The 25,129-nt window shown below is 39.1% G+C and overlaps 1 protein-coding gene across 4 annotated transcripts in view; it reads right to left on the bottom strand.

Annotated features, from left to right (window-relative positions):
- Nucleotides 1–25,129, bottom strand: part of WDR37 (WD repeat domain 37) — a 52,408-nt gene that overhangs the window by 12,120 nt on the left and 15,159 nt on the right. For 3 of the 4 annotated variants that reach the window (XM_037510535.2, XM_054695054.1, XM_037510539.2), the window contains 8 exons: nt 23,740–23,835; nt 23,330–23,394; nt 19,895–20,030; nt 18,237–18,308; nt 17,632–17,676; nt 16,603–16,679; nt 13,314–13,554; nt 11,872–12,013 (listed from right to left, as the gene is read on the bottom strand). In XM_037510535.2, the coding sequence (XP_037366432.1) occupies nt 11,872–12,013; nt 13,314–13,554; nt 16,603–16,679; nt 17,632–17,676; nt 18,237–18,308; nt 19,895–20,030; nt 23,330–23,394; nt 23,740–23,835 (874 nt within the window). The remainder of the gene's footprint in view (nt 1–11,871; nt 12,014–13,313; nt 13,555–16,602; nt 16,680–17,631; nt 17,677–18,236; nt 18,309–19,894; nt 20,031–23,329; nt 23,395–23,739; nt 23,836–25,129) is intronic. The other variant, XM_037510538.2, reaches the window with a different exon arrangement.

Below are 25,129 nucleotides of genomic sequence, written 5' to 3'. Positions count from 1 at the left end.
TCATTAGGACTAACAGCTGTCTCCCCATCACACAGAGACACAAAACTGTTTTGCATAACAATCTGCTGGAATTTCACGGCTAAGAAAAAAATATACGATGTGGAAAATGCTGCAGCAGGGTGCTCTTTTTGGCTCCACCTCAGAAAATGCTGCAAAACTCCCATTTCTTATTTTGAAGAAGTAGCTTCCTACAAAACAAAGCACTGCATTTACCTCTGAAGACTAGAGCAGAACAATCAGCACTCCAGAAGAGGATGCAGGACAGGAGGGCTCTTCCTCGGAATAGTGGCTGTCAGCTCTGCTCACAGAAGGCCATACTTGAAGCATCTGCGTGGGTGTCAGTGTGACTTCTTCCTTGCGCCAGCTATCACCCAGGCATACTATGTGTTCACATAAAAGTGCAAATAACACCTGTATGGACATGGCAGAGGGACCGCCAAAACAGAACTCCCTCATGTAAACAGGCGACTGTGACTACACCCCATGTACAAAGTGGTCCAATGCCACATTCTTTCCCAACTATCATTTTCCACACAGTTTTTTAAAAGCTGAACTTTTGGCACATGAAACAAGTCTTCACTCTCAACAGCTTAAATAACTGACATTTGCCAATCTTGAAAAGCAGGTGCTTCTTTTGTCTTTTACAATCACATTTGCTTTTCAGAATTTAAAGAACTCACATCAGTCATATTTTAAGATCTCAGACACATTAAAGAGAAAGAGAACTAATCTCCAAATAAAACATATTCTGAATATTCCTGGAAGGCTAACTCCCCAAAATAGTAGATAGACATAAAAAACAAGTAAAAGTCAAACTTGGATCACACGTGATTTTTTTTCAGGATTTAATTTCAACTAGTCCCTGGGGAAAAAAAGACATTACTTCACCTTACATGCAGCCAAACAGGACCTTCCCTCTCCAGGAATAACTGAGAGATTTCCAGCCTAAACTGCTGAGAGGACTGAGCCACAGAACTGTTCACTGACAACTATTTCCTGAACACCTACTGTGCACCAGGTCCTGCTTGTATGACAACATGCAGCAGAGAAGAGGCTTCAATGTATTGTCCAGTATTGCTTCAATGTATATGTCCAGTGGAAGTGACCCACGTCACACAAAATATGTACTGATGTGTATATATAAAATAAGCAACAAGTGACCTCCAACTGATGCAGAAGTGGTTGCTGCTTAAGTAACTATGCTGAAGAACAACTATTTTAAAATGAAAAATTTGATTTATTCACAGAAGGACACTGAAAGAGAGAGATCAGTTGGCACCAGGAAGCATACAGACGTTCCACACTTCAGCAGGGAAGGTGACTGAAAGTCAAATTTCACTTTTTTTTAAAAAGATTTATTTATTTATTTATACAAGCACTGGGTATAGTCAGAAGCACAGGAGGGTGAGAGAATTCACCAGAGTCAGAGCGGGGAGCAGAACAGGCAGAAGGACCAAAGTACACTGCTGAGGGGAGCAGCGGGCGGCAGGAGAGGTCTGCGTGCCATGTGGGACCCTCGCTTGGAGGCCAGGGATCAAACCGGCGCTGCAGAGGCTGCGGGCAGCTTTGCAACCCAGCACTCAACCGCTGCACCACCGGGGAGGCCCCAAATTTCACTTTTAAAAGTTCAGAATTCATTATTATCTCAGTCCTTCAACATCCTGTACTTCCTTATTCGTTAAGAAGAGCCAGGCAGGTGAGCACCTCCTGCTTCTCTAGCACAAGATTCCCACGTGGTCCTAGGGGCCAAGGTCTGCAAGCACACAGCATCCTGTCACCTGAATGAGCCATAGCAGTTCTCTACACTAAACCCCACCCCTCTGAGGGATACACCCTGCATTGCTTGCTCCCCTTCCCACCACTACAAACCCCCACTCCCTACTGTAGCTGACCCACACATCCCCATCCTAAACAACAAATCCTCCTGACCCACCTCTCCACTCCCTGGGCAGCAGCCACCCTGCAGGTCTCACCATTCCACAGAAACGCTGCGTCCAGGCTGCCTTGAGAGTCATGGCTCATGGCCACCCACAGGACACCTGCGCAGCGGGGAGCCCACCTCCCCTCCTTCTGCATCCACTTCTTCACTCAGCCTCGCAGTCCACACTTGCTCTTCCTACTCAACAGCTGTTCTGTCCCATCATCCCTGGGAAAAAGCAACTATCTGACTCATGTTGTTCTTAAATGGCAACTCAGGTCATCAAGAAGTAATGCCTCTCCCTCAGGAAACTTTCCAACCGTGTAGTAGGTATTATAGATGTTGAAATAACTCCTTCTTGTAAAAGGCACTCTTTTATATAAATATAAATTTGTATACATTGTTTTTAATTCTCCCCACAGCCATTATTATCGAGAAAGTAGAATACCAAGCAATACTTGAATGGCAACTTTAAGCTATGACACCCTCCTTCTCAAATTGGACAAAACAACATTTTGAGTAATCTTTTTTGTTGTTAATCCAAATTAAGCTCACTTTATTAAATAATTTATGCTTATTATTTAATGCCTAAAAATAAGGTTCTAAGTTAAGCTCAATAATAATGGGGCACAGGGCCTCCCCAGTAGGGCAGCAGTTGAGCGCTGGGTTGCAAAGCTGCCCACAGCCTCTGCAGGGCCGGTTCAATCCCCGGCCACCGGGCGAGGATCCCACATGGCGCGCAGACCTCTCCTGCCGCCCGCTGCTCCCCTCAGCAGTGTATTTCGTCAGTCTGCCTGCTCTGCGCCTCTCTGACTCTGGTGAATTCTCTCGCCCTCCCACGCTTCTGACTGTACCCAGTGCTTGTATAAATAAATAAATCTTTAAAAAAAAAAAGACATCATTTCTCAAAATTTAAATAATAATAATAATAATAATGCAGCACAAAAGGACAGTGAGACTGTCAAGTGATTTACTTAGCAGAACAAGAGTATCATCTAATACATAAAGGAAGCAGAACAGCAACAGATACACCTATGATGCTGCCTGGTCGAATACCAGCTCTTAGCTCTGTGTTCTCTAGATGAAGTACTAGCTCTCATTGCTATGTTCTCCAGATGAAGTACTCGTGCCCAGTGCTGTATTACCTGAATGAAGTACTAAGACTTAGTTCTGGGATGTCTTACTTATCTTTCCAAGAAGATCAATTCTACTTAAGCACACAGACCCTCTTACAATCATCTGCTTTCAAGTGTCCTAGTCACATATACTCCTCAAATGTATGTTCTTGACTAACTGTGGAACATGTCTTCTCAGAATATGTCAACAGAAGAAAATTCCTGCAATCCATGCACGCATATCTTTTCTTTATAGGAATTGCTCTTAGGGTTTTCATTTAGGGTTAATGTTATATTACTGCAGTTAGAAATGTTAGGAGTACATGAGAAGAGGATATGATGATAGAAAGAGAGACATCAGCACAAAACCAAGCAAATGGTACCTGGCACAGAGACACAGAAATCAGTGCACACAGTGTGAAGGGCTGAGTGTGTGAGCAACAACATGCTGAATGTTGCTGCAAGCACCACTGTTCCCTCTCATTTCTCTCTCCATCTCTCTCTCCCCCTCCCTCCCTCTCTTGGTAGCTAACGTCTTAATTTACAAAGTTTTGCTCTTGGAGAATTCTGGAGAAAACACTGTGTGGAACATCTTGCCCCCGAGGCTGGCAGGAAATGAGCTGTTCTTCTGCACTGTCAGCAGCTCTGAACCCTGCAGCTCCAGCACCAAGATGAGTGGGGCCACAGCTGAGTGGGAGCAGGTGTAGGTGCCAATCAGATGAGCCAGGCCCACCTGGGCTCAGTATGTGCAGGGACCAGACACACCAACATGATCAACACCATCTTTCCAAACAGCCCAACTTCTGGCAGCCGCTCTCGTCCCCACTCTGCTCCTTGGATAGCATCACTCCATGGTCTCTGCCAACAACTGGAACCTGGTCCAGACACATCACTTATCTGTCTTAACAAATGAGTAACTGTGCATTTAACATCTTGAATTAGGAAATTCTTAGTCTTGGTTAATACTCTCATAATTCTTGGGTAGATCATCTCAATGTCAAGTACTCTGATAGATAGCAACAAAGCTGACCAGTATGACTTAAAGGCACTCATTTTCTGCAAGTCTTTTTCTTAATTAGTTGTTGAACAGCCATCTCAAATGATAAATTTTAAAGCCCAGAGTGGGGAAATGTTAAATCTCTTCTTTAAAAAAAAAAACTATACTCTGAATTGGAAACCAATCTAAAATATATCAACAGGAGATTGGTTAAGTGAATTATGTGCACCCAATCTACAGGTTAGAAGCAGAGAGAGATGGCTCAGTAGGTGCTGACGCATTAAGATCTAGACCTCTCAACCAAAGACAATGATTCTTGCAAGATGACCTCATTTACAGAAAAACACAACTAGTTTAAGAATGCAAGCGTGCAAATGCATACTTCTAGCAGCTTAAACTGCACACTGTTTATCAAATGCAATTGCTCATTTCCATGGTAAGACAAACATCCACTAATTAACACAAAATTAATCTGCCACAGATTCATTTCACAATGAAGTTGTGAAATGGGGTACTACATTGGGAGTTTTCACTGTTAATCCAGGAGGCCTTAGTGACCCTTAGTCTTGGCTTTATTATAACCATTGATATCAACCAACAATTGCCAAGAAATAGGTCTCTTCTAATTACTATCCATCTAACTAAAAAGAGGTAGAATCAGATTTCCAAGCATCTGGAATATAAACTTGAGAGGGAGTTTTAGGCTCAAAAGCATAAGCATACAGTCTCAAGGCCACTGTAATCTTACAAATCCTTTATAGTTTCACCTGTAATTTCCAGGCTGAGGCACTTCTGGAATTGTCATGCCAGTCCCTAAAAGACACCACACAATAGAGTATCTGTCTCTCCTCCTCAGATCACCGAGAATAACATACTTACAAACCAAGTGCAGTCTACCAAAATCTCAGCCTCCAAGGCAGTTTGCTGACAGACTGCTGCCCATCCCACATGACCTACACATAAGCCAAGCCACTGACCAGGCACATAATACAAGACAGTCAAACTCAACCACCACCCAGTTAGAAATATCATTCTGTAAAAACATTTTTTCCTTCTAAAAGCATAAAGAGAACCCTTAAATCCATAATGAAATGCAAAGCTATATTCGCCCTTGTAAGTTTATGATGCAGAATGTAATATTTAGTATATCTTTAGTATATCCTTCCTGGGTATTTGGTAATAAAAGCATATAAAAGTGTCACAACTATACAGCAATCATAATTTTTAAACTGATTTTCTTAAATTTTGTTTTGTTGGATGTGCTGACCTATTTTCTTTAGAAGAAAGTGCTAAAGTTCAAATATGGGGGTGAATTTACATTCATATGGAAAGAATAAAGTGAAAACAGAAAGAAAAAACTTTGCATTCTCTGATATTTTATCTGTGCTGAGCTCATTTCACTTTTTTTCAGTGCCAGAGTTTATTCACACTTATAAATACAGTCAGCCGGGTGTAGACCCGAGTCATTGGCCACCCACAGGGAAGCTTAATGACCAGTGACTGCCTAGACTGTTAGTCCCTTTTTATAGCAACTGAAACAAAAGGAAAATGGGGTGAGGGGGGCTCTACCAAGTTCCACAGGGAAGACAGATGGGAAGCAAAATCTAGGTCCTTCTGCTAGTGAACAATCTAAAAGGGAATCTCTCACTTCCTTTCAAAGGCAGTTAGTGAATTTAACGTGCAGAAATGTGCCTGGGTCCACAGCTCATTGTTGTGGGTCTAGCTAAAATGAGCTGCAAGCTATGCACAATGAGTACAGGGACCACAGTGAGAGGCAGCAGAATGTCTGATCTGACCAGACTTCTGAAATAGTCAGCTCAGTCTACCAAATTAAACCATCAGGTGAAAAACACATGTATATATAAAAGTATAGGTCATTTCAGATGAAAAGCACTAGATTTCAGTTCCAACTCTTGATGAGGAAATATATATATATTAATAGAAATACATGAGAAATAAAGTGCCAATGTTCGAAATGCCTGTGACATTCCAAAAGTTTCCAATTAAACGCATCTATTGTTTTTAAGAGTACACAGTACAATTTGTATTTTAGTTATTACAAAAACAATTTATTATATAATCTAAAATTACTTTTCATATACGTTGATACACCTTGAAATCACTAACAACCAGTCAAATAATAACAATCACACAATTATACCAGGCAAAGCCCACTACGGCAAAATTCCTATTTAATTGGAGATCTCATTATACAGAGTGAAAATAAACATAACACATCAAATTAAAAAAGGCTTATTTGTCCTTTCTAAAAATTTGCAATGAAAGCCTTACACAGAGCTTATGTCGAGCAGTTCTCTGGCTATCTAACAATAGCAATGCAGCCCAGGTTGCAAAGGGACCCATAGGGCTACAGATTTTTACCTTACACGAAAGCATTACAATGCAAACTCTACTTTTTCAAAAAGGTATAGAATCCATGTGAAAGTACAATGATGACAGAGAGGAAAAAAAAGGGGGGTGAGGGGAGGGAATACCACATCTCCCACTTCCTAGAGAAACTGAATTATAAAAGTAGGCAATAACATTGAAGCCTGTACAGCTACATCTTGCCTCAAGAAAACCCAATTACAGGATCCAAATTAATTGGACAGTGAAATAAACTACTCACATTATAAAAGACACTGAATTCTAGCATGCTTTACTAAAGAATTTGTGCTGGGTTTGATTAATGAAACCTTGCCCTAAGATAAAAGTTTTCTAGGATATTCCATATCACATAAATATGAAGTATATGATTACATACATTTAAGAAATATTGCCTCTGTTTAAGCAATGATCCACTAAAATAAGTTTACATACAATTCTTCAGGGCAACAACACCAAGATGTAAAGCACAGCGAAGTTCTTCAGAACTACATGTCTGAATTTGCTCTGCTTTTAATGGTCAGAAAAGAAATGGGTACAAGGACTCCAGGGAATCACCCTGGAACTCCAGGGGGTACCTGCCAGCTTAGGAAGCAGTGCTGCAGGCACAGAAGCCAGTTCCTAAGAGAACATTTCAACTCCCCCCCATAAGTGCAGGCACCATGCCAGCTAGCTGGGAATGGAGCTGGCCCACCAGTCTCAGGTCACTGAGCAGCCCTGGGTCAGGAGTAGAAACAGACAGGAGCACAGCTGCAGGGCATGAACACTTGAAGGAGAACCTCTGCACCAGGTTCACAGAAACGGGTTTGAGGGGAGAGAGAAGAAAAGTAATCCTCTGTGAGGAATTAGAACATATCACACGATCAGCTACTCCTTTGCTCTTAATAGCAAAGCAGGTGCTCAGGTTTGGTTTTAATAAAAGCATCCTTGCCTTTGAGTGGGTCCACATTTATATCCATTTGCAAAGGTGATATATTCTGTTGGTTTTGTCATTTGGACTTGAACCTACAAAGCTCATGCCAGAGACAAAAAGCAACAGCTCTGATTAAGAAAAGTCAATCTAGTGCCACCCTCTGAAGCCTCTCACTTCCCGATTTTCCTAACGAGGTATTTTTAAAGAAATACCTGAGGTAACACAAAAAAGAATGTGTTATATGGGATGAAGCAGCCTGCAGCCCCACCTGCTGACCATGGAGTGTGGGTCTCACCAAGCAGGGGAGCAACAGACACAGTGAAGGAATCTGGAGTCAGACCCACCAATTCCCAAAGGATTAAGAAAAGTTAACCCTTTATCTAATGCATACCTAAGGAAATTAGTGCCAAAAAGATAACTTTCTGAAACATATTTCTCTATATACAAATCAACAAAATATGCTGGCTCATACTTATACAATTGAGAAAAGAGAAAATGAAAATAATTCGATTTATATTCTGCTTTCTTTCAAAAGTTCACTTTTTCTCACAGTTACAGAGAAAGTGTCACTGGACAAGGTATCAACCTGGGGTTGACATCTGTATACAAGGTATACAGATACCTGTATACAAGGTATCAGTCTGTTCCCCCAAAAAAAGCAATGAGTCAAGAAAATTTATGGCAGCAGGTGTCTCGTCCAAAGTCATCAGGTTTTTTGTTTTCTTTTTTTTTAACTTCTTATTTACCAGCCTGTGGGAATAGTAAAATTCTTGCAAAATGTTGTCCTTGATTCCTATCTTGTCTCTGTTCTGGGGCCCTGTCTATTTCAAAAGCAAGCATATAACCTATCTTAGGAGATCCAAAAAGGAAACACGACTCCAAGTCCACTTTAAGCCACTTCTGATCCCACCAGAAAAAAACCTAAGAAACTGTATCACAGACCCACATTACCAAATAAGAATCCCTTTATAACTATAGTTCTCAAAAGTATGTCTCCAATAAACAAACATTTCATGCATTCACCAGTTTTAAAAAGATACCATAAATATTTTAAACGACACCAATATTCCCTATATTTCACAATCATAGGGAGATAGATGACCACAAATTGTTGTTAAAACACCTTTCAAAGCTAAACATGAACTTCCATCAATTCCCAGTAATGTAAATATATTCCTGGCTATTTTTGCACAAAACAAAAATATAATATTTCAGATAAATCAAATAAGGCAAAATATAGTATGTGACTAAACGTTCCTTAAATAAAATTTAGACACTACTCCAGAAGAACACTTAAATTCACCTCAAACCAGGTAAACTTCAGGAAACAAACTCATCTCTTGTACCTCAGTTTACCTTTCAGAACCTGGATGGACTGTGAGGATGGAACTAGTTGAGTATATCTTCACTCCTCACTGTGCTTGTCTCACACCACAGACTCAATACAAGCAGCTGCTACAATTCAAGTCTGCCCCTTCCAGACACTGGCCAAGAGCCAGTCCTCCCTGGATGTCCGCAGGCCTTTTACCTTCCATCCAAGCTGCATACAAAGTTTAAGTCCCAGTTACATTCTTTCTCCTAGAGGCACATCACAAGTACAGATGCCCTGCTCTCTAGGCACAAAACTCCCTTCTGAACCTAATCCTCACATCTCTGATGAGATTTTGCTCATCCAGTAATTATGGAGCAGAGCCAGTTTAGTGAGCAGACTAGGCTGCTCCAGTCCAGTGTAAGTTGGGAAGACTATTGTGCCAGAGGCAGTGAGTCCTTTAGTACTGGAGGGTAAAGTCAAATAGGGGAAGCCCACAGGAAGCACTCAGCAGTCAAATCTATAAACAACAGCATCCGTGAAAGTTAATGACAACAAAGTGAAAAAGTCCTTAAGTCTGTACTAATTCTGAACTATATTAATGAAGAAAATCCCAGCCAATGAACTGATTCTAGCAAGTCGCTGACCACGTCAGACCTACTGAATGAAAGGTATCTAGGGAACAAGATTTTCACCTGTCTCAAAGTGTTCCTTCACTTGTTTCAAAGTGCAACTTATATCTTGCAACAGGGAAGCCTGGAGACACCAGCTGGGGGCCAGTTCAGCACCCCCAATGGTGGGATGCAATGTATACCACAGGGGCTGTGAAGGACTTCTGGCAAAAAGGAAACTACAAGAAAAAACGCAGAGTATGGGGTATTCGAAAAAAACTGTCTTGGATTCTTCACAAAAAAACTGAACATCGCGAAAAATAACAAAAAAATAGGTGGAGGACTATCCTAGATTAAAAGACAGGAAGAACACAGAATCTAAATGCAGTGAATGAATTCTGATTAAATCCTAAACAAAAGACCCAAAGACACTTTGAGGGACAACAGGGATAACAATGAATATAGGTTGGGTATCAGACATTACAGAATCCTTCATTCAAGTGCTTAGGCGGATAATGGTACCGGAGTTAGCAGAGGGTAGGGAAACAGGAAGAAAGGTGTGGGGCTCCCGGGTTTGCAGTGTTTGTTTGGGCTCCACTCAGTTCCCGCTGCCCTGTGCTTAAATAACACCGCACTGCACAAATTACTGACTTCAGGATTTTCTGTAATGGGGCCTTGTTATGGAAAGAAAATGCCTCCCTTGAGTCAAGATGAAATCATTCCACATACTGAAGCTCTCAGAGCCAGTCATACACTAAGATCCCACTGTGTGCTGCTATTTACTGCTCACTGCAAACAGCTCAGCAAGCCTCAAACGACACCAACTTTTTTCCCCAACTCAATGTCTTAGAAAACTGTGCCCTAGTTTTAGATACTGCACCAAAGTTACTGGCCAGTTTGAGGATGCAGATGTTGACTAGAGAAAATGACTTACGCTGCTTTCAGGCTCTGCTCTTAACTATAGGAAAGAACTTGGTGCCTCTTCCTCTTGGAGTGAGTATTGATGGAAGACTGCTCCATCATCCAAAACTCACCTGAACCAGTTCTTTCTTGAGACAGACTATATTGAGACAAGTTGTCACCAGCAGAAGAAATTATGACCTTTATTAACAAAGGTGAATTAACCAAGAGCACACTTGTTGTTTATCCTAAAATTTTCTGTCTAGGTATTCTCTAAATGAGCTTATAACTCGTGCCTTCATTACCTGCATCTTCTGTAACCAGCAGGCCTAGATGGTGAAAATGCATAATAGTTCAGGGGTATAGGGAAATTGGAGAGAGGCTGAATCTAAGTTATACCTATTTAGGGCCTAATGATACCTTTAGAGACCTCAAGAGAAATCTTAGCCTCTCTTCATTTTCCACAGGGGCAAGGATCTTTTTACTAGTTTAGGATCCAGATTAATCCATTCAGGTATCTCCAGGCAGCCTCGTCAGAAACATCCCAGCCACATATACTAGCATTAATACAAGTGCTTCTTACTAGCTTTTGCTGCTTTCACCATGCGTCCTCAGTCTATTCTAACATCTTAAGTTATATCCTTTAATTTCCAACCTCTTAGGTCAGTTTCTTTAATAGGACAATGAAATTGGGATGAAGTCCTCCCTTCAAGTACTTCAGATGATAATTGTTTTGTCTTTGTAATAGCTTAATAAATCTAGGTTTTCTATTTTTAAAAAAATTGTCCTAGTTTTCAAAAAAATAAAGAACAGAACGTTTTACTAATTTTGAACATTAAATCTAAAATGTAGGATAAATGTCAAACACATAAAACTGCGTGGTGCCTCTTCCTCTGTGGAGTATTGATGGAAGACTTCTCCATCATCTAAAACTCACCTGAACCAGTTCTACTGCATGCTAGGAGGCAAAAGTATTCACTCATTAAAGTGTGTGTGAGCACTACCACATGCAAGTGCCTTTCTGGGCATTCAAGAGAAGGCAGTGTGTGGGGACTGTATGTCACAGTAGCAGAGGTCAGAACATGAAGAAAGTACAACTGGACAGAAGCCCTGCTCACAGGCTAGAGGGGCACAGTGGGAGAGGGGGAGGTCTGTGGCATGAGCAGGTGGTACGAGAGTCATAGCACTTATTAAGAAGGATCAGGCTGGGAGAACACGTTCATGGAAAGAAACAGATTTTTGTTAGACAAAGTTACGCCTGAGCTCTCCAACAGCCAGGCAGGCAGAAGGGGACATTACATTTAGAGGATCGGGGTGTGTCTGTCTCTTCTCCTGGAACAGACTCTGCAAACAACATGAAAACAATCCCAGTGAGATTATTTGTGAGTGGCTGTGAATAGCTCCATTCTAATCCTCTGTAAAGATGAGGCTCATGCCACCAACCCTGGACTATTTCTTAATTGTTCTCTGACCCTCTCTATCCCACTGCCCTACACTAATCCAATCCAATTTCTTGAGAAATCATCAAGGACTTCCTCTTAATTTCCTAAATTCTTTGAATTCTCCAAGATAGAGGTAAATGTTGAGAAAAAGAACGGCCATGATGAAAGATAGTGGAATTAGAAATTAATACTGAAAATTAAGATAAGAATTTTTAATACCAACCCACAGAACTTTTTTTCATGAACAGTGAAAAAAAAATCTCTAAACAACTGCAACTCACTCTGTGTGGCCCTGGAAAACATTCACGGAGTGGATGGAGGGGTCCCTGAAATCCCAAAGACGGAAAGTTGTGTCTCGGGAGGAGGTCACCACCAGCCTCTGAGTGGGGTGTGTGCAACAGTGTGTCAGCTCCTGGTCATGGCCTACAATGCAAGAGAACAAAAATGCAAGATCACCCAGCTGCAGATATACGGTCACATGACAATTTTTTAAACTGTATTGTCTTTTTATCGAGGTAACAATGGTATACAACACTATACAGACACAGAGGTACCACTTCAACAGTAAAACTTCTCAATAAACAGAAGAGTCAAAAAACAGTCTTTATGGGCTCCACTGCTAATATCCACTGTGAAAATAAACCTACAGAATCACTTAATAATAGCATATGGGGGTCACAGTGGGGCTCATTTTTACTCAGAAGCAAGAAGTCCTTTCCTTCATGCATTTAAAGGGAACAGGAAAATGTGAGCACAACCACTTTAAGACCTAACAGTTTGGAAGTCACACAAATCCCTTTAACAAATTAATTTTCATCTCTTCACTTTCAGAATAGCTTCTGATTACATAACATGTAAAATACAATCTTTAATACTCAATGAGGAAATGTATTTACTGACAAATTTGCAAAAACACCTATGGTGGGTAAATTGCTAAGATGGCTCAGAGACCCCTATGTCTGGTATACAACCTCTATGATGCTTTCCTTTGAGTTTGGGCAGAACCTGCCAATGTGATAACCTATCACTGTGGTAAATCATGATACATTTTAAGGTAAAATGGATTTTGCAATGTATTTAAGGTTCGTAAATCAGGTAGCACTGGGTTAATAAAAGGAAGACTGTTCTGGGTGCACCTGATAATTAGGTGGACCCTTTAAAAGAATCCAGCAGACACACTTCTGCTGGCCTGGAAGAAAGCAAACAGCCAGGTGGTGAAAGGCCTTTACAGGGAGCCACTAGGACAGCCTCTGGATGCTAACAGATATCCCTGCTAATAGCTAACAAGAAAGCCATGAGGAAATGACTCCTTCCAACAACAGTAAGTAAAAGGCTCCAAAACTTCAGATGAGCTCACAGGTCCAGACAACACTTTCACTTGACCTAATGACCCAGAGCAGAGAGCCACCAAGCATTCCCAAGGAATTCCTAATCCAGGGAAACCAGGAAGTTATAAATTCATGTTATTTTAAGATATTAAGTTTGTGAAATTTTGTTACAAAGTAACAGAAATACACCAACCATATTTCAAATATCTAGATACTACGTGCTACAATTAAATAAGATAATTTAATTACCAACAATTAGAAAGGATTTCTGAAAATTATAACCTGAAAGCCAAGATAACTAAAAACAAATCTGGACAAGAAATAATTTGCAAGATAAGATACAAATACATGATTATAAATGCAAAGTACCCAACTGGAAACAAACTTGACAGTACCTGTCAGAGAGTGAACAAGCTCTGATGTCTCCACATCATACAGATTCGCTGTTCTGTCCCATGAGGCTGTCACGGCCTGCTTCCCCCCAACCAGCCAGTCAGCTGCTATGACCACTCCCTGGTGGCTCTTAAGAGATGTCAGCGGCACCCGAATGGTAGGACAGTCACTGGACACATCACCATCTACGTCAGGCTCATCTTTATCAGAACACTCTACTTCATCCTCGCCACAGATCTGCTGCTGAAGGTAAAAGCAGAGAAATTCTCTGGGAATCTTATGTCTTTTCTAACACAGCTACATGATCAGACCTTTGTTATTCTAGGACTTAGTCATCATTATAACCAACACCAGCATTGTATCTGATGCTGGATACATGTTTATCATTTTTATGAGTATCCACTAAAATCCAGGACCAAATATAAGAAGTAAAAGATGAAGGCCACTGATATCAACCAAGGTATAGTAGTCTATTTCTACCAGCCAAAATGGCAAATGAGGTTTTTTTTGAGTTTTTGCCATTTATCAGTAGAAATGTAATTAAATTAAACCAATATAGTGGAAAGTCAGTAATTTATCACACTAAAAAACAGAATTCTCAGGAGCCTTTTAAAATATACTTAGAATTCTATAGCTATAAGTTTGCTTTATTTTGCTATAATATTGCTTCAATTTTTATCAAACACCAAGGATAAAACAAGAACATAATAGTCAACCTAGGCTTTAGCTCTTTAAGAAAATGTTTTATCATTCAACAAATACTTATCAGGGCCTTACCCAGAGCCAGGCCCTAGACATACAGCAGAGAAGGGAGCAGATGACCTATCTCTAACATACACAATTAAACTGTGTAGAGGCCATGTGATGAGAGCACTGGAATCAGAGACCAGCAAAGTCCTGCCTCACAGATCTTACAGACTAGCAAGACAGGTCACACACATACTATGCTACGTGGAGACACAGACACAAATGGCAAAATAGGGAATTTTGCCATTTGTATATAAAACACGGTATAGGAATATGTGTCATGTATACATAGTATAAGACTATAGATGACATAAGAGAAGGATATGTATTATATGTATACACATAATATAGGGGTGTGTGTCACATGTACACATATATTAAAGGGAAACATGTTAGGCAGTAGTAAGCAGGATGAGGGGTTGGATAGTTATGTGGGCCACTCTTTTTTACAAAATTATCAGGTGAACAGTCTGTGCTAAAGTAAATTTGAGCTGCTACATGAAGCAAACAAGAGAACAGGTATACAACTATTTAGGGAACAGCATTCCCAGCAGAAGGAACAGCATGTGCAAAGGCCCCAAGATCTACACAAAGAGCAAGGCTGCAGGAGTAGAAGTGGTAGAGGTAATTTCATGTCACCTGTGAGTAGTTCATGTAAAACATGACAAACCATGGACATTGAATTTCATTCTCTGTGTAATGGAGAACAGTTTTGAGCATGGAAGCGAATATGTAAATTACCTAAGGATCACAGTGCTGTATGAACATAACAAAAAGGGAAAAAACCGGTGTATGTAAATGAGTGGTCGAATATCCCCCCAAAATTTGTATGCTGAATATTCAGAAACAGTATGTAAAAGTGTGAGTTAAAATTTAGGATTAGAACTGCTAAGAAAAGCTGAGTTAAGACTGGCAGCAGGGCTGAAGAAATTAAGTTGTTTTCACTTGGAGAGTATCATTTACACTGGGAATGCAATCACAAAGGATGTGTTCATGCTCTACTAGGAACGAAACAGAAACACTCACCCCCCCACCCCATGGCAGTGTTCCTGCAGGGCCCAGTAATCATGTGATTCAGTGCACCTTGAGCCCAGAGGCGTTCCCCTTTGAGCCTAGGTTATGAGGCAGTTACTACCAAGTATGAAAAGTCCTTGTGTCCAATGCAAGCAAAATTACAAAAAGAAAATAAAATCAATTTAAAACTCTAAGTAAATTATTAAGTATTTTTCATGTAAGAACTATGCATGATTTTTCCCTGTGACAAACTGTTAATTTGAAAAAAATATCGAGGTTATCTCATTTTCTGAACTTTCTGAACATAATCCTCACCCTCATCTCTCTGCCCTGTCCCCCATCAGCATTCACTGCTTCTTCAATAAATGTATGCTAAATATGGCACAAATTCATATACAGCAGTATATCAATTAAAAAGGAACTAAAGCCCTCTTAGCTAAAGAAAATTCATTCTTACCCATCACTGGAATTTATTAAATGTTTAACCCATCTCCAAATAGCACAATGTTTAAAATGTTTTTAAGAGAGAAAAGTAAAAGAATATTCAAAGTCAGAAATACCAAAACTAGAAGATTACCATTATCCCTCCAACTATTACAGAAAAATCACAAACATAAACCTAACTTTCGCTTAGCTACATAAAAGCAAGGAACGCTCTGTCTGGGTTGTCATTTCTCCCTGCTTAAGCAGCGCAGGAAAGGGTTAATCATTTGTGACTACTATACAGCAGAGAGCTGCCCTGGACAAAAACTAGGAAGATCCTTTCTCTCAAATGGATAATATTCCTGGTTCTGAACACAGGGTGTTGGGCCAAAATGATGCAACTGTATTCAATAAGGCAAGACAACAGTAATTGAAGGGTTTTTGGTCTAAATACATTGATTCAGTGTTCTTAACATAAAACCTCTTTTGTTACCTATGTTAAAGCTTTTCCCACATAAAAATGCCATGCATGCCGCTGAATTACATGGCATATCTTACATGAAAGATAAACAAGTTGTCTAACATCAAATACATAAAATATTAAGAAGTATAATCTAATCATAAAAGAGGAAAAAAATGGTAAATTTTCAATACTCGTGGAAACAAAGGAAAAAGCAAATATATGCATATATAAATAAAGGTACTTCTTAGACACTGTCACAGTCTCTTTGGGCTACCAGAAGAAAACACCAAGACTGGGTGGCCACGGTCAAGGTACAGGCAGATTTGGATTCTGGTGAGGACTCTCTTCCTGGCTTGCACACAGCTACCTTCTCCTTATGTCCTTACATGGCCTTTCCTAGTGCCTGCGGGGAGACACACACAAGAGAGCTCTCTGGCGTCTCTTCTTGACCTGGACCCTTTAGAGGCCCCATCTCCAAGTAGAGTCACACTAGGGGGTGAGGGCTTCAATATATGAATTTGGGGTGGACACAAACATTCAGTCCATAACAGATATTATAAATTTATCCTAAAATTTGCAAACATCCAGAACCCTACCAACATACCCCATGTCGCGTTTTCAGGGTAAGTAAATGTGCTGCTTACACTAGTGTCAGCAATGGGCTGAGGTGTCGGCAGTTGAACCACATATCTCCAAATGTGAGCAGTCTGGTCTCCCGAAGCTGAATAGAGAAATAGGGGGGAAATTATCCAAAGAGCACACCATGTGTAAAAATGCTTCTTGCTAGGCTCTGGCTAAGCAACGTCAATCAGACTTTTGTAATTTAGTGTTCATTTAGTGAGATGAATCTATTTTCCTTAAAGAACTATTTCTGAAACTATATAACACTACTGAGAATAGAGTAGATGTACAAAAGTAAGAGAATGACCACTTATAAAAATAGCCCCTTTCATTTCAGAATATTAAGTAGTGATAATTCAAAAAAAATTTACAAATAAAATTTCCCTCCATAATCTGAGTGAAACCCAATTATATAATAACTTATGACTACAGTAGGTTCTGAGGTATATCACTTGAGTAACACAAAAATGTACGTTTTCATCCACACAAACCTCAATGACCAGGTGTTAGGCAATTTAATAGGAAAATATTCAGTACAGTTTAACAAAGATGTTCTCAAAGCCACTGTATAAAATTATGATAAGTCAAGTAAATACAGGTTAGGCAAACAGTCTAGACAGGAGCAAACATGCTGGCTCTGCAGATGGCCACGATCCAGGACTGCTATCCTTCTCATGTCTATATTTTGGGCACATACAGGGTTGAGAACTTGGCAGAATCAAAAGGGCTTCAGAGAACCAAGTTACAGTATATGGAGAATGGAGAACTGTCACAGTGCAAGCAGGGAAAGAGGCAATAATGAAGAATTTCACAAAAAGACTTCAAGAAGAACAGGAATCCATTTTAATCTCACAATAAAGTCAAGTTCATCTAAGTGGCAATTCACTGTTGATTAGTAATATATTTTTCTTTATTCATTTCTCACTTAAGCCATAAAATGTTTACCATGACTGTCCAACTTTTGTAAAAGGCTACTGATGCTACTGATAAGGAAACATTAGTTGTTTTAAGATTATCAATAATTTTGCTCAATAATGGAAAAGTCAACATACCAGTGAGAGCCAACTGCTCTGATGGATGAAATTTTATAGAATTTACTGCAAAATAAAAATATTACAAAAACAGGTTTATAAAAACAAGAAATTATATCAACATTATTATAGATACAGCATGTACTGTAAATTTTAAAACTGTAAGTCGGTGATTTTTGGTCACAACACTGCCCACACAGGGGTATAACTGAAAGGGTGGAGAGAGCTGCTACATTCCCTTCAGGTGTGCACCCCAGAAACATACAGCACCTTCACTAGCCATGAATACAGCCAAAGTACTGCTATATCTCCAAAATGGCACATAACTTTTGATAAGTAATGCACATTCATATTTCATGTCCAACAGTGTCACGTGTAGTCTTCTAGACAGTGTCAAATAACATGTAGACAACTCCTATTTGCATGCGATTGGAAAACTGAGCTTTTCCCATTAAGAAGCTCATATAGCTAGAGGCACACATTTGCTTCTTCGGCTGTGGGAATACACAAATGTCCTTCCTGACAGCCACATGAGCACACCTTTCCAACAGGAACTACAGTCAAGTTTATAACACAAGATTTTACCAAGCCCAAGCTGGAAACAGCACCATTCAGCATATGCTCACCTGAGCCCACATGGCCTGTGTACTTGACTAGGCACCGCCCTGTCTCAATGCTCCACAGCAAAGCAGTGTGATCTGGAAGACAAAAACCAAGAAAAGTGACTGCATCATCACCAATGTTATAGTTTTTTAAATAAAAGAGTAAGATGTATGTTTAAAAATGAGAAGTTACATTACCAGTAATACCTTGCACAACTCTAATTATACTACTCTGTAGTTTAATTGATCAAAGAAAGGATTTCCAAAGCGAGAGAAGTTGATGACTTGTCTGAGGTTATGGAAATATGGAGACCTGAGTTCCAAGTTCACTGCTGCACTGATTGTACCATGCTTGAAACTTAAATACAAAGGATGTTTATATCATGGGTTTATTTTGTGGAAATATTAAAACTTTCTATTTTATGTTTATCAGTAAAACATTCAGATGCAAATGGTGCAAATCCAGTTATATGTTATTTGAGATAATAAATACACTTTTGGACCTTTCCTCTTATGGGAAAATAGTAAAAAGAAAATTGGCATAACAATAAAAAAGCAGACAACAGAAAATCTGAAAAATATATGCCACTTAGTCCAAAGAGATTTCAGAACTATAAAAGGACCCTTTATTCTTTTTTTTTCCCATTATAATCTCCTGAGCTCATGTGTAAGCATCATTTCAACAAGACGAAGAGCTTTCTTCATTATTCTAACTAGGTGAACATTTTCTATTTCCACTTTAAAAGACAGAATCTAGTGAGCAATTAACTTCTCACAAGCTGGGAAAAGTCATTTTCAACAAGTGAGCACCTTGTATAATTTTAGCAATTCTTATCTGAAGGGGTATTAAGTGATGCACCTTAGATAACTCTCATAAAACATCTTTTCTTTAATAAGCAGGGGTCTCTGATTCGCCCACCCTCCCCGCTTTAGCCCCTGCAGTCAGTGACCCTGCAGGCAAAATTCCCACTATCAGCAGCTCCACTTCCACCCAATCCTGAGATAGAGTGAACCTTCAGGGATCAAAGACCATTTCCCTCCACTATACTTCAAGAGCACTTTCAAAGCAGATGTATACTTGGTTATGAATAAAAAGAAGAACACTAATCAAAAAATACTTACTATGGGCCTCCTGGTGGCAGAAAGGGTTAAGTCTCAGCACTATGAAGCTATTGCCAGACATTGCACCAAGAGTTCAATCCCCGGCCAGGGAGCTAACCCACATGGCACAGCAGACCTCTCCTGTCTTGCCTACTGCTCCCCTCAGTAGTGTATTTCAGTCAATCTGCTTGTTCTGCTCCCCACTCTGTCTCTGGTGAATCCTCTCACACACACCAACACCCCCGCACCTCTGGCCTACACCCCAGCTCTTGTATGCCTAAATAAAATAAATCTTAAAAAATAAAGTTAATATATTTAAAATGCATCCCTACTTTATGTTGACTCCGCTATTCAAACAGCAATTCCTTACCACAGCTACATCCCACAGAGCAGTATTCACCCCTCACAGCCTGCAGCAAGACAGGAGAACCAGGCCCATCAAGGTTGAGAACTTTTGATTTTTATGACTGCTCAGTCACATCTGCTTTCAGGGATCACTCTGCTACCTACACCTATAGGTCAGTGGTTTGCACCAGCTGCCACACAGTCATGCACACAAGCAGGGCTGGCTGTGCACTCACCTGCAGATGCCGTGCCCAACACCACAGGCTGTGTCCTGGCCACACTGACATCCCAGATGCCATCCCTGTGGCCAATGTACTCCTTCACAAGCTGGCACACAGCCCTCGATGTGGTGGTCTTGAAGCTGGAGACAATCTACAATTATGATGGGAAGGAGCATGTAGACAATTTATTGAGCAACTGTTTCTAAGTTTATAAAGGTAAAACAGAAAAAAGATGTTTTGTAAAACGCATAAATCATTGCTCAGAATATTTGAAACATTAAAACAGCAACACTCATCCAATTGGATATCACAAGCAGGAATGAAGGTCTTGCTAAGACCTCATAGGGTCTCACAGTTCTCCCACCCCACATAGCACACACATCCAAAGAAGGGAGCTTATTATGCATGACAAGTCACTCTCCCCCAAATCCAAACCACCAGACAAAATTTCAAAAATTAAAGAAAAAAAAAGTTAACTGGACATGAAAAAATGAGGAAGGTACCCCAAACCCTTTTAACACTAATTACTTTTATTATTGGAGGACTTTGATTTTTTTCTGTTTTTGGTAATTTATACCAACCAGACACTATCAGTAGGAAAACCCTCCATGGAAGGGAGGAATCAAAAGACGACACTTCTAACAGACAAGCAGTTTTGTCCAACAGTTTTTATTGAGCGCATGTTCAGTGCCAGCACTGTGCCTTGAGGTGTGAATGCAAAACACAGAGACAGTGGACCCTGGCCTCAGAAGCGCACAGTCTAATGGGGACAGAGCCAACAACCACACAGAGGCACACACGATGGGAAGGTATTATCTCATATGATACATGCAACAAACAGTTCTCACTGTCTCTCATAAGTAAAAATATAAAGTGCGTAAAGACATTAAACACAAAAAATACTTCAGTTCGGTTTTTAAGTTGTTCTCAGATACAAGAATGGCTTTTCAGTTTTTAAATAAATCAGAATAATGTAGATGAACCAGAATATTGAAACCATAAAATCAAGTGAAAAAGAAAAGCTGATGTTCTTATAGCTGTTTTAAACATTGATTTAGCAAAGCTCTGAAATGTATCTAAATTCATCCCTTATAAACACAGTAAAACATAATCCACTATTACATTAATTTGGTATAAGCATTCAAATTATTCCCCTGATACAGTGAAAGACTAAAACAAAATGCTTGATGAGGAGACAGACTTTTACCAGTAATGTAACAGGTTTAACTTGTTTTAAATTTTAAAGGAATTGTGAAAGGACTTGCTCAATCTCAAACCCATCATCAGCATCATCAGCATCATTTTTTCTTCTTGAAAGTTAATATCCTACTCATCCTAGCAAAGCTGTCCCTCCACCACATGAAAAGTGCTTTTGCTGGCAGAAGGTACCATTTAAATGTGAAGGAACAGAACATTAAGAAAGAATGATGTTAAAGAACATGCAAACTCCCCCACATATGTTGTAGTAAATTTCATTTTCCAAGTCTTCCACCACTTCTAAGACAACATTATGGTAAGAAATGAACCACTAGAGTCACATTACTCAACAACCCCATTCAAATGATAAGAACACACCGCCCAGAGACTCATACCAATAACATTTCCGGTGGAATCATCAAAGATAACAGGCAGTTTATGAATGTTATAACAAATTGTTTCATGTGTTGCTTCCAAATGCCCTTTACACTGACCATTTTAAGTGATATAACCTAAAATAGTTTAACAAAATCATAAATGGTTTTTTCCACAATGAAAGATATTTATCTTTATAAAAATATTTGGTGAAAATTTTCACCAGTTTCTTTAAACTTAGACCAGAGCTTAGACTGTCAACTCCTCCCTTCCAATGAAACATTAGAAATACATCATCAGTCATCCAAAAAGGAGAAAGACCTCTTCTAGGTTTTATTTTTAATAACCTTTGGTTGTCCCAGTATCTCACCAAACACAATACTTGCTTTTCACAGCTCCCACATCAGAGCGAGAATAAAGAACCTAGAATGTAGTACTTTACTTTTTGCATTCATACTTACAATGTAGCACAGATCAGAACACATTCTGTTATCAAATGTCTCTAATTTTCAGATGCCTCATATTTTCATTATTACTCTTTAACGTTAGGTACACACAGTGTACACAATGCTACAAAGATCATTAGCAGTATGTTTCTTATAAATTCAAATGTATTACTAGTTTCTAAAACAACTGGGGCTTTAAATATCTCTAATACATTTTTTAAAAGTATTATTGTGCATATCTTTACCTCTGCCCAAATATTTTTTTACTGTCATAAGAGACAATCTTATATAATGTTGTCTTCCTCTACTACAGAAATGATCAGAAAGTTTTAGAATTCCAAAACCACACACTGCAAACATGAACTGTAACCACTGGAATGCATAACACAATTTAAGATAACAAGAAGATAAATAAGGAAGAACATAATCTCACGCTACATTTTGGGAAAAAAAGTTTAATATTAATTTATTAAAAACTTTAAAACTCACACATGTAAGAATTATAACAAAAAATTTTAAATCAGTAACTTAGACTCTCAAACACAAGAAAATGGTCAGCAATATTCAGGTGCTTTTAGTAATAAAGAACTACCAAAAACTTTCAAATAGCATAAATAGCAGGAAGTCTGAATGTGATCTATCTTCACTGCATCTAATCTCTCTGTGGATGTCATGGTAAATAACTTTAAGCACAAGGGAACAAGTTGAAAAAAAAAAGAATGCTAAAAACGACGCTGTTATAGCAGAATCACCATAAATTTCAACATTTCCCTCAAAAGAAATGTACATTCATTGAGATTAGGTAATTGATTCATCTTTTATATATTCAAAATAGAGATGGACTCAAAATTATCCCAAAATATTACTTCATAATAGTATCCCTCATAAACTAATTCCCAAACAATTAATTCTTTACCACTCTCAGAAAACCAGAAAAAGACAGCTTTGAAAAAAAGCAAAATGCCACAAATGTCCCTATTTGCCTTGGTAGACAGAACCTCACTTCTTAATCATACTAGAAAATTAGAGAAGATGGTGAACTAAAGTGTTCATTCGAGCTCAGAACTATGCCCACTTACTAGCTTTATGCCCACTTACTAGCTTTATGCCCATTTACTAGCTTTCTCCAAACTCAGTCTCTATATTTAGCCAAATAAAGAAAAAATGTATTTCTCCTTGAAAAGAACAATCCTTTATTAACGCATAACATATTAAGTTCAGTAAGTAATAAGATACATTAGGGTTTACATGTCTACATACTATGGTCATTTAATATATTTATGATAGTCCTTTTAAAAATTACATTTTCCTAAACACCAGAGGTTTACCTTTTTCTATTACACATGTCTATCTGGAAAATATGCAGCTTAAAATACACATCTGCACACCTTAAATACCACATGATTGGCCCAAGAGCCAGCGTCTCGCGTACCTTGCTGGTGGAGGCTTTGTATGTGGTCTTCAGTTTCTGAGAAAGCTGGCTGGTACTATGACTGGCTGCAGAGACAGACAACCAAAAATCAATACATTTACACAACCAAAAAAAATCACAGAATCTCAGAACTAAAATAGACTGGGGATATCCAATCCACGATCATGTCACACAGGAAGACAATGGACCCCAGAGGACTTGTTTATCTACGTTGTCATGAAGACGATGGCAGAACTACAAGAATCCAAGTCTCCAAGCTCTGCATTTTTTCCTTCAATACCCATACTTGAATCATGTATTTCAAATATTCCGGACTGTAAAAAGCAAATAAATCCGTGTCCTTCGTTAAATTTCAAGTGTCCTCCACATATAATTTGTAGGGCAATCCTTTCAAGAGTATCCAGCCTTACCTTTTGTTTTGAGCTGGCCCTTACTCAGTTCTGCCCCATCGATCGCTTGTCCTTCAGCAGCTAAACGGTCATTAAGAGTGTCGATTTCTCTACGCACTGAGAGTTAAAAAACATTTTAAGGAAAAATATGTATGTTTAAACTCAACACTTTCAAAATCTGAGCACAGAAAAATGTTACATACTTATATTACCAAAACAAAACCATAAAGAATATCTTAATATACAAGATCACAGTTTTATAGTGTTATCCAAAAAAGTCGAGACCATCATTCAAGACAGTGTTCCAAAAATAAAGCACAAATGCTCTTCCTATACTAGGGAAGACATTATGCTATCAGGGTTCTGAAGCAAGGCTTTTGGATTTTAATATAGTTTCCTTGGTACTTTATTCTGTACATTAACAAATATTCTAGTACTGCCTGCAATTCAATGAAATACAGTATAGCTGAAAACAATAAAATGGGGGGACACATAATAAAAAGCAATTATTGCATGGCAAGATAGAGTACCAAGAGAGCAAGAAATTCAAGGAAAATTATGAAAAATGAATAAAACAGAATTATAGGGGCAAAGAGAAAACAAGGATGGACATCAGTTTTAAAGAAGAGAATGAGCAAAGTCACTGTACAAGATCTATGCAAGCTACAAAGTGATGGGTCAGGGAGCAGAGCCTGGGCTAGAGTGTGGGATAAGATCAGGGTACAAGAAGGCTGAAACAGATCCAGTCTAAGTAAATGCTATTATGTTTTACTAGCAGCAGCAAGCCAACAAAATCATTAAGCATGTGACAAAGTTAACTCAAGTACCTTTACAATTAATAATTTAAAATCCTGTAATTTTTCTTGAACAAACCTCATGAATTCATAAAAATAAGAATTTATGGGGGCCTCCCTGGTGGCGCAGCGGTTGAGCGCTGGGTTGCGAAGCTGCCCGCAGCCTCTGCAGCGCCGGTTAAATCACCAGCTGCTCCCCGGCCACCGGAGGAGGGTCCCACATGGCGCGCAGACCTCTCCTGCCGCCCGCTGCTCCCCTCAGCAGTGTGCTTCGGTCCTTCTGCCTGCTCTGCTCCCTGCTCTGGCTCTGGTGAATTCTCTCACCCTCCCGCGCTTCTGACTGTACCCAGTGCTTGTATAAATAAATAAATAAATAAATAAATAAATAAATCTTTAAAAAAAAAAAAAAGAATTTATGACAATGAAAAATCAATATTTCAGTTGTTAAAATCCCAGTAGTCTTAAAAAAAAAAACTTAAAACTATATGCAGTACATAATACTTTGATACTTAATTTTTACTTCATAAAAATTTGGAAAACCTCTCCCTCCAAAAATTTTCAAGGCAGACTTATAAGGAGAATCCAACATTAAAACACTAAATTTTCCAATAGCAAAA

Source organism: Talpa occidentalis, unplaced genomic scaffold, assembly GCF_014898055.3.
Source record: "Talpa occidentalis isolate TD23 unplaced genomic scaffold, MPIMG_talOcc4v2.1 talOcc4.14, whole genome shotgun sequence".
In the NCBI taxonomy this organism is placed as follows: Eukaryota; Metazoa; Chordata; class Mammalia; order Eulipotyphla; family Talpidae; genus Talpa; species Talpa occidentalis.
This window is presented reverse-complemented; position numbering and strand designations above follow the sequence as displayed.